At 40.9% G+C, this 10,428-nt stretch overlaps 2 protein-coding genes across 4 annotated transcripts; one reads left to right on the top strand and one right to left on the bottom strand.

The window, feature by feature from the left end:
• Nucleotides 1–118: 118 nt before the first annotated feature.
• Nucleotides 119–3,920, bottom strand: cetn2 (centrin, EF-hand protein, 2). 3 transcript variants are annotated; one of them, XM_067247389.1, is made up of 6 exons: nucleotides 3,817–3,920; nucleotides 3,586–3,681; nucleotides 1,791–1,955; nucleotides 1,455–1,583; nucleotides 1,249–1,386; nucleotides 119–1,101 (listed from the first exon to the last, which is right to left on the bottom strand). In XM_067247389.1, the coding sequence occupies exons 2-6, from the start codon at nucleotides 3,586–3,588 to the stop codon at nucleotides 1,012–1,014; spliced, it is 525 nt and encodes a 174-aa protein (XP_067103490.1). In that variant the 5' UTR covers nucleotides 3,589–3,681; nucleotides 3,817–3,920; the 3' UTR covers nucleotides 119–1,011. The 3 variants fall into 3 exon arrangements, with proteins under 3 accessions (XP_067103490.1, XP_067103491.1, XP_067103489.1); XM_067247390.1 differs by lacking the exon at nucleotides 3,817–3,920 and having other exon boundaries at nucleotides 1,226–1,386; nucleotides 3,586–3,809; XM_067247388.1 differs by lacking the exon at nucleotides 3,817–3,920 and having other exon boundaries at nucleotides 3,586–3,809.
• Nucleotides 3,921–4,152: 232 nt separating this feature from the next.
• nsdhl (NAD(P) dependent steroid dehydrogenase-like) lies at nucleotides 4,153–10,187 on the top strand. The gene is made up of 8 exons (XM_067247708.1): nucleotides 4,153–4,203; nucleotides 4,301–4,347; nucleotides 4,489–4,650; nucleotides 6,409–6,555; nucleotides 8,052–8,180; nucleotides 8,822–8,964; nucleotides 9,211–9,313; nucleotides 9,503–10,187. The coding sequence occupies exons 2-8, from the start codon at nucleotides 4,327–4,329 to the stop codon at nucleotides 9,833–9,835; spliced, it is 1,038 nt and encodes a 345-aa protein (XP_067103809.1). The 5' UTR covers nucleotides 4,153–4,203; nucleotides 4,301–4,326; the 3' UTR covers nucleotides 9,836–10,187.
• The last annotated feature ends 241 nt before the right edge of the window (nucleotides 10,188–10,428 follow it).

Here is a 10,428-nt window from a genome sequence, read left to right as displayed (position 1 = left end):
TTTATCATGGGATAAAAGGTAACATAAACCAGGCTGTGACTCACCTTGTTTGTCACAAAAGCCAGACTGGCACTGATGCTACCATTCCAGATTGGGTAAAGACAAATAGCGATGAGAAAATGCTTAAAGGTATTTAATGGCATATTGATACACTATACAATGATATCTGCACATGCAATCCATATGTATAAAACATTCAGTACAAGAAGAAAACAGGATATACAAAAGAAACAACTAGGAATACGAAAAATACAAGATTTTTTTGTAAGATTAGATTCACATTTGTTGAGTAAATGTGAATTTTATAGGTTGGGAAGGTGGGGTCAGAAAGGGGCTTGGGGTGTAGAAAGCTTCAATAGCCTCCCTGAAACCAATGATTGTCTAGAGGAAGCACAGGCGAGGAAGCACAGGCACATAGACATGGGGGAAGCATTACTGAAAAATACAGAATTTTGCACCAGTCACACCGGAATCCAATGAGTACAGACATACTGCCTTTTTGAATATGCTGTATAGGAGCCTAGATTACTTCAATTTAGATAAGGATTCAGTTTACTGGGTTTCTAATATGGCACTGGACATCTCAGTTGCATAGGCTAATACAATATTCTTTCTAGGCAGTAGAAACATTATTTTACTAAATAACCTAAGTTCTGAGAAGATATAGCTAGGTAACAGATGAGTAGAAAAGCACGTATCCAAACATGTCATTCCTGTGTTCAGGAAGGATTTAGACATGGACTTTATTAGTGTTTTGGCAAAAAGTAAGCAGCATACCAGACACCTACATACAAATCACACACCAAAAGAAAGACTTGCCATATCTGTAATGTCACAAGAATACAAAGCAGACTGAATAAACTGAAATATTTGTTTGGCATGAATTGCACTCCAGTATTCTTAAACAGAATAGTTTCTTCCTTCCAACTACCACCCTGAGGGGCTATCTGGGATATCTAAATGGCTTGTCATGTGAATCTGCAAACACCCCCTCTCTCCCCATCACTTCCCTTAGTACAGACTGGTCTTCTTCATGATACGTAGGAACTCCTGCTGGTTGACCTCCCCATCTCCATCTCTGTCTGCCTCCTCAATCATCTCCTGGAGGTGGATAAAATAAGCATCCAATGAACAAAGTTGTGTAGATGTGTGTGTTTATGCAGTATATATGTGTGAATGAGCTGTGTTTGCACATGTGTATCTGTTTGTGCCAGTGTATATGCACTTCATGTGTGCCTTGTGTGCCACCTGCAGCTCCTCATCAGTCAGGTTCTCTCCCAGCTCCTTGGCAACTCTCTTTAGATTTCTGAAGGAGATCTTCCCCGTCTCATCATCGTCGAACAGACGAAAGGCCTTCAGAATCTCTTCCTTGGAGTCTTTTTCTGCCTGGGTGGAGGGACAGGGGTCAACTAACTTAAATCTCAAATTATCTCTTTTAGGGCAAACAATCTCACCATCTTCTGCGTCATCACTGAGAGGAAGTCAGCGAAAGAAATCTTTCCTGTGCCATCCTTATCCACCTCAGTGATCATCTTCTTGATCTCTTCCTTTTTGGGCTCAAAGCCCAAAGCTCTCATGGCTACCTGACATGTGAAGAGAAACAAGAAAATAAGAGACAGGATGTTTTAGGACAGCAAAAGACTTTCAGGAGAGGGAGACATGCTATAACAGGAGAGAGCAAGGGATGAGGTAAGGATGAGACTAGATTTGGCACCTGGAGATTGATTAGTCCAGATCAATGACATAGTAAACATGGTAAATGGTAGAGCCTACTACTGTTGACCTCTGACCTTGAGCTCCTTGATGTCGATGTGTCCAGAGCCATCGGTGTCAAACAACTCAAAGGCCTCCCTGATCTCCAGTTTCAGCTCCTCTGTTAACTCTGGCTTGGGACTTGTCTTCTTACGGGGGGGCGGGACAGGACCCTGCAAGGACGGCCTCTTCACACTGGTCGCCTGGTGATGACAACATCAAGGTGAGGGGGAGAGTAACACTGAAAGTGTCTGGGATGAAGAACAGAATTTATTCTGTCCTGTTTCTGAAACACTAGTCTATTTGAATTATCCACTGTGTTTAATATAATATCCCACCTCAAAAAGGTTGAAAGTGCTAACATAAAATATGAAGAAGACTACTCAGGGATTCAGGCAATACAAAATCTAGATAATCAACTGTTGCAAGATCAGTGTTGTGCATGCACGAGTTCAAAAGAACGCGTTCATTGAACACGTTCATTTTTATGAGAACGATGAACTGAACGCAACTTAATGACAAATAATGAATTTGAACGGTGAACACGTTCATATTATTTGAGGTCTAGCTAAAACGTTACGGAATGTTTTCCTTCTCCTGAGGAGAGACGCTGTCTAAATGGAATGCTTGCACCATGTCATTGCTCAGTGCCTGTAAAATGTAGCCTAACCTAAACCAACTAACTCGACTTCGCACTACGTTACCAATGACTCATCGCACACACGTAGACCAAACAAGCAACGTATTCCAAGACAACAGCTCTCCGTCTCATAAAAATGGCAAGTGAAAGCAGAGACTCACTCAGCGACTACATCTGATCTGATGCACCTTAGTGATGGGCATTCCGGCTCTTTTTCGTGAGCCGGCTCGTATGGCTCAGCTCACTAAAAAGAGCCGGCTCTTTTGGCTCCCGAACGGCTCTTTAAAAAATACATGTTTTAACTATGAATTTGACTATGATGGGTGTGAAAACAATTTGAATTAAATTATTAAATGAAATCATACTCGACTGTAACCACATATCTTTAAAAATGCATTGATTTGTCATGGCTTTCCTCCGAGTTTTGACTACTCTCTGACTGTGTGAGTTGGCTCGGCCCTCCCTCATGCAGGATTGACAGGAACAGAATGTGAGGATGATCGTGTGCGCCTTTAAGCCTACAATTATTTTTTTGTTGTTCTTTGAATTAGTCAATTATTTTAAATACAATTAAAATTAGTTATTTCATAATCATTTAGTTTTTATAGGCTGTATTAATCTATTAAAAATAGAGTCGGCTCTTCAGATATGCGAGCCAGCTCCCGACGTTCACCTTCAAGAGCCGGCTCTTAGAGCCGGATCGTTCACGAATGACCCATCACTAATGCACCTTATTATTTTTGCGGGATTTTTACACACAGTAAACACACACCTTAAAACTATGAAATGAACTGAACAATGAACTAGTTCAGAATTTAAATGGTGAACTATGAACGTGGACGATTCATATTTACTTGTACTGAACTTGAACTACTTGAATTGAACTGAACTTTGAACTAGTTCATTAGAGGTATGAACGTGCACAACACTGTGCAGGATACGCTAACATGATACTCTGCATCTGGGAGTAATGTCGTAGGCTGCTGCTGGGATGTGGTTTTTGTTAGCTCCATCCTTATCTCTTCGTGAGAACAAAGCTGTGAATTCATCTGTCATATCATAGTAATAAAATGAAAACTACAGTTTTTTCGGCAACATTTTCCAATTGACCTTTCAGAATACTTATTTTGATTCCACCGATTATCTGAGCTGTGCACACACTGAAAGTTGTCGACAACAGAAACGTTGCTTACCATCGCTGACACAAGACCGGAAAACACAGACCAGTTCGTTTGTCTTCTCTTGTTTTCTACAGCTCACCTCTTCTCCAGTATTTAGAGAGGGTGAGACTGAAAGCAGAAAATTGATTCGTTTAGAAAATGAGGCTGGATTATCAAAACACACAAAGAATGTATTTTCTCTGTGAAACAAGTATTTTCTATTGATTCCATATAAATAAGGCGTATAATAAAATGTCCACGCACATGCGCAGTGTACACTATTTTTTATCTCTGTCACAGCGAAGAATAAAACGTCCTACGATTTCTTTTACTCCGCGTGCCCGTGAACATTCAACAGCGGATTTTTTTTTAACCCGTCAGTTACTAAATCGAGTAGCCAGTCATGAGCATTTTTGTAGACAAGTAAGAGCAGCCAATAGATTGTCCAGAAAACCTCGAACCCGATTAGTGAAACTGGTGGCATTCTTTAACGTCACAACTACCTGATTGGCTGTTTGGTGTGTCACCTTTGCTTCCGAGCCGCGGTTAAGCCAACCACTTGTCTCTCATGCTCAGCTGATTTTTGCTCTATAGATTGTGCGCTGATCCACTCTCATTTCGTTACTGTTTCAACCCCTGTTTGGACCTCAGGTGAGGTGAACATTTTCTTTTTGCGACAATTGCATTCTCTTTTAAGTTCAGGTAATTATCTGAATGCTTGTATTGACAGTTCACCACTGTGTTCCAGGATTTACGACTTAACTGTATTTAGTCATGGTCACGCGAGTCAGACCGGTAAGTTGTACAATAACCAGGCAGTGGCAAAACGAAATATTTATTGTTTCATGTCCTTAAAAGTGAAATGGTTGTCACGTAGTAGATAAAAGTTTATATTTGTGTGCTTGTGCTGCACGCTGGCGTGCATATGCCACGCAGAGCCGTAAGCGTTGTGCAGTCATCGGGGGCTCAGGGTTCCTAGGCAGACACCTGGTGGAGAAGCTTCTGGAGAAAGGCTATGCTGTTACTGTTTTTGACATCCGCCAGACCTACGACCTGCCCAGCGTCACCTTCCATCAGGGGGACCTATGTGACAAGCAGGTGGGTTGAGGAAAGAATTGAGGACAGGAAAGTAGTAGGGGAGAAGACAGGAGAGGCAACGACTAAAGGACACAGGCGAGAGGAGAGAAAGAAGAGAGATGACTGGACAATATAGAGGACAGTAGATGGTAGAGAAGGGGCAGCCATTTATCAGTATGGCCTTGTAATGGTGAGACTGAACACAATATTAGGCTACTTTAAGAAAACTGTGCAAGAATTGTCAAGTGCTTTTATGAGATGTACCTCTTTCCCTGTGAAGTATGACTGACTTTGTGTGACCGAGGTGAAATCAGTTTCATATTCGAGATTCAACAGACATTCATATTCGTACCTCCGTTCAGGCTCCGCGTCATATTTAGGGACCGGGCTAAAAGAGTAGACAGTCAGAATGTTTCTTCAATATCTTTGTCAACAATGACCACAGAAACTTCAAACTTGTTGCACATTCTTCTACTACTAGCTGACCAAGAGCTGACCAAGTTGTCCCAGCTTTGGTTTGGTGATAAAGTTGATTGTTGATTAACCCATAGCCAATAAATCAATAAAAACACCAATATTTCAGTGTTTCCTCAATATCTTTGTCAAAAATGAACATAGCAACTTCAAACTTGTTGCACATTCTTCAAATACTAGCAGACCAAGTTGTCCGAGCTTTGGTTTGGTGACCAAGTTGATTATTGATTAATCCATAGCCAATAAGTCAATAAAAACAACAATATTTCTGTATTTCCTCAATATCTTTGTACAAAATGAACATAGAAACTTTAAACTTGTTGAACGTTCTTCTCATACTAGCAGGCCAAGTTGTCCAAGCTTTGGTTTGGTGATAAAGTTGATTATTAATTAACCCATAGCTAATAAATCAATAAAAACACATTTCAGTGTTTCCTCAATATCTTTGTCAAAAATGAACATAGAAACTTCAAACTTGTTGCACATTATTCTAATACTAGCAGACCAAGTTGTCCAAGCTTTGGTTTGGTGATAAAGTTGATTATTGATTAATCCATAGCCAATAAGTCAATAAAAACACCAATATTTCTGTATTTCCTCAATATATTTGTAAAAAATGAACATAGAAACTTTGAACTTGTTGCACATTCTTCTAATACTAGCAGACCAAGTTGTCCAAGCTTTGGTTTGGTGATAAAGTTGATTATTGATTAACCTGTAGCCAATAAATCAAGAAAAACACACATTTTACAATATTTCATCAATATCTTTGTCAACAATGACCACAGAAACTTCAAACTTGTTGCACATTCTTCTACTACTAGCTGACCAAGTTGTCCAAGCTTTGGTTTGGTGATAAAGTTGGCTATGGGTTAATCAATAATCAACTTTATCCCAAACCAAAGCTTGGACAACTTGGTCTGCTAGTAGTAGAATAATGTGAAACAGGTCTGAAGTTTCTATGGTCATTTTTGACAAAGATATTGAGGAAATACTGAAATATTGGTGTTTTTATTGATTTATTGGCTATGGGTTAATCAATAATCAACATTATCACCAAACCAAAGGTTGTACAAATTGGTCAATCAGTAGTAGAAGAATGTGCAACAAGTTTGAAGTTTGTATGGTGGATTTTGACAAAGATATTGAAGAAACATTCGGACTGTCAACTCTTTTACCTCGGTCCCTAAATATGATGCGGAGCCTGAACGGAGGTACGAATATGAATGTCTGTTGAATCTCGAATATTAAACTGATTTCACCTCGGTCTTTGAGTGTATATATGTGTTTGCACCCTGGCCATAGGCTTTACTGACAGCCCTGCAGGATGTGTCTCTGGTGTTCCATTGTGCGTCCCCTGCTCCAGCCAGTGATGACCGGGAGCTGTTCCAGAGAGTCAACATCCAGGGTACACGTACCGTCCTGCAGGCCTGCACGGAGGCTGGCATACAGGTAGGGGGCGACACTAAGAGATGTCGAATGGACTGTTTTATATTACAGTATAAAACTGCTTAAACGCAGTTCTTATTGTGCATATTTCACTGTTTCTGTTTAGAAGTATAATACTCTGATTTGGATAATTCATAATTTCAGACAACAAATTGAACATAGGCACATACCTTAATTTGATAGAAGTGATAACTTGAGATTCTTCACATACGCTCCCTTCAATCCAGGCCTGTCAGGTTTAGAATTATCTCTGTTATCAGAGACCTGGAATCAGATATAGACCATGGATCGGAGTTAGAGCTGCATAATCCAGGCTTCAGATAAATATTTATGTGTTGCATTGTGACAACATGAGGGTGCCAGCAGTGCCAAGGATGAGTTTGGTCAAACTACTGTAGTGCCATTTTTCTGCAGTACTTGAATGGAATTTGTGCTCTCTTTCTGTAGAACGTAAATGAACTTTGTCTTGTTGACAACTTGTAGGGTTGCAGAGCAGCAAACTGGCTAGAGCTTTTGCTTATGACGTGTTAGTGAATGTAAATATTTCAACCTGTGACTTAAACTAAAATTAGTGACTCACTCTGATTTCTAACACTGAGGGCCTCATGTACGTACATTCGCAAAACTTAGCGTTATTAGCGCCATGGTCAACCCGCAGATTGCGCACTCTGTGATACTTCAGTTTACGTCGTATTTACGAAACCTGCAGTTCATCAGGTAATCAGCGCCTTTCTCCGCCCACTATACCGTACATTGCGAGCATTTAAACGCGCAATTGAATGGGCCTCCTTCTTTCTATCATGGATCAGCCACCAAAGTCAAAACAGCAATGACTGTTTGAAGTGATCCTGATGCCAATATTTGTAATGTAGCGAAGAGTTTAACAACTGCTGGAATGGAATGTGAACGCTGAGTCGGAGATTCAATGTAATCTTTGATTTCTTCCAGTAACTGTAATATTACATGGCTGCTTAATCTGTAACGTGTAATGATTTTGTGTTCACTCAACTCAAAAAGTGTGATCCATGTGGCAAAAATTATTTTGCCTATGTCTTCGTCTTGCTCGGGTTACGGCTGCCATTTCACTAGGAGGCATATGCGCATCCTGGTTTACGCCTGCTTTTAACAGGCGGAGAATTTTCACCGCAAAATAGAGTTGCGCTTTCACAATCGGGTTTTGTACATACTGCGGAATACATAATTAGGCGCACTTTACGCATCCCCTCCCATCTCTTTATGGGAAACTCCCACTTTCGCATTGACCCTCCCGTGAATGCATATGCATGACACGGAAAAGCGCAATTTGCCATTTTCAGTTCCCGCGACAGGCAGTCTGCGCTTTTACCTCAGTGCGGCATGTTTGTACATACCTCGCCATGCTTTTACGCGCAAATTGCGAAACAAATACACCTGAATTGGGCGCAAAAGCGTTAGTACATGAGGCCCTGAGTGTTAGAAATGCTGTGATTGTGATTCTGTGTGTTGTCCTCTTCCTGCAGAAAGTGGTTCTGACCAGCAGTGCCAGTGTAGTGTTTGAGGGCACAGACATCAAGGATGGCAAAGAGGACCTTCCCTATGCCAGCAAACCCTTAGACTACTACACTCAGACCAAGATCCAGCAGGAGAAGGTAGGTGCACAGAAGATTGAGACACTAAACTGAGATTAAGTGTTGATTTTGATATTATGTTTGTAAACTTAATCTCAGTACCCTCTCTCTCAACACAAACTTCTAAAGAGAGATCACACAATCTCTTGGTCTTAATCAAGGGGAAGTGTTGAAGGGTTTACACTACACACATGCTTTGCAGATCCCTGACAGCAGCAGCATGATTAATCAAAAAATACTGGGAGAGAAAAAGTGTGACACAGTTTCAGACACACAGTTTACGCACAAATCAGCATCCGTCCCATTTGTGAGACCAGGGTTGTTAATGTGCATTAATAAGATTGATAGTTTATAGGTCCTTAAACAGGCATTTAAAAACATAGATGTGCATGAGGAAAATGTGATTTGCATAGAGCAAGATATATTGAATTAAAATACAAATGTGACATGAAACAAAGTAATTGATTTTGAGTTACTGTTTATACCATTTTGGATTCGTTTATTTAAATCAGGGTCTAAGACAAAATATATATATGTGAATCTGAAAAATGTCTGGGATCATTTATTTTAGCTTGTAAAATATGGGACCTAAACATGTTCTATTTATATTTTTGTTCAGTAAATGTAAGCAACACATCTCCTCCCATCCCTTACCCCTGTAGATTGTGCTGGAGGCATGTGATAAAGAGAAGGGTCTGCTCACTGTGGCCATCCGCCCTCACGGGATCTTCGGACCCCGAGACCCTCAGCTGGTGCCAATCCTAGTGGACACAGCACGCAGGGGCAAGATGAAGTTCATCATCGGGTCAGTACATACCAATAAACACATACAGCCAAGTAGCAGGTGCAACATGAAGGTTATCATTGGGTCAGTATGCACACTTACACACACAGCAGAGGAAAGATTGTCATTCTTCACACATTCACAGGTAAGTAAAGCAGGACATGGAATGATTATGTTAAATGTAATTGGAAAAAAAAGATAGTTATTAAAAATCCCCTTTGTCCTTCTCCTTATTCCTGTCTTCTTTACTATCCCTCCCTCCTACAGTGATGGTTCCAATCTGGTGGATTTCACCTATGTAGAGAATGTGGTTCATGGTCATATCTTGGCAGCCGAGGGACTCAGCCCAGACTCGACCCTCTGTGGCAAGGTGAGTGAGATGGACCCAGCTGTTCCGCTGCTAGACCACTCCCTCCCTTCTGTTTTATTTATTTAAGCATACTGTATGTAGCTGCACAGGTAAACATAATGAAGTATATAAATATACTAGTGTTTAATGTTTATTTTAAATGTTTCCACCTCACCCCCCACATCGCTTTTGCCACCCCCAATTTCCCAGGCGTACCACATCACCAATGACGAGCCAGTGCGATTTTGGGACTTCATGTCGGAGGTTCTGGTGGGTCTGGGCTATGCTGCCCCTCAATACCACCTTCCCTACTGGCTGGTCTACGGTCTTGCCCTCCTCCTTTGGCTGCTCGCCCTGCTGATACACCCCCTGCTGGCCTTCAAACCCACCTTCACCCCCATGAGAGTGGCACTGGCGGGCACACACCACTACTATAGCTGCGTCCGTGCCAAGCAAGATATGGGGTACCAGCCGCTGGTGGGTCTGAAGGAGGGCATCGCTCGTACTGTGGCCAGCTACCCCCACCTCAGAAACGGAGCCTGATGTGTATATGTTTTGTAGAAGTGTTTATGCGTGTGTGAATATGAAACCTCTCTTTTTGCCTTGGAGCCTTGGCTTACAGCACTCTATCCTCACAGGTGGTGGTATGGAATGGAATTAGCATATCCTTAGAAATTGTTCATTTGTTATGTAATTTTTTGTTGTTTATAGCCACTACTGCTACCAATTATGACATGCAGCGAAATAGTAGTTTAAGAATTAAGTTCAACATAATGTGTTTTGTTTTTCTGACAATACATGGTATATTTCTTATAGATATAACATCTGTTGAAACCACGTATAATTGCAGTAACATTGTAAAATATAAACTTTTGAGATTAAATTGTCAGTTGACAAACAACTTCATTAGAATGGCCTTTCTATTTCTCTTTCCTTCTTTCTTTATACCACATTTACCTTTCTCTTCTTCTTTTAATATGTTTATATCCTTCCCTCTTCCACATTTACATCAGTTTGTGTGACAATGATTTGATCATTACATCTGGCCCATTACACCTAGCGAGCATCACCATGGTTGATAACTGTTATTAAAATCCATCGCTGTGAGCTTTTAGCGTTATACCATTTCAGGCCCT

This window comes from Osmerus mordax, chromosome 12 (genome assembly GCF_038355195.1).
Source record: "Osmerus mordax isolate fOsmMor3 chromosome 12, fOsmMor3.pri, whole genome shotgun sequence".
In the NCBI taxonomy this organism is placed as follows: domain Eukaryota; kingdom Metazoa; phylum Chordata; class Actinopteri; order Osmeriformes; family Osmeridae; genus Osmerus; species Osmerus mordax.
The sequence above is the reverse complement of the archived record's forward strand: the minus strand, read 5'-3'. Positions and strand labels throughout refer to the sequence as shown.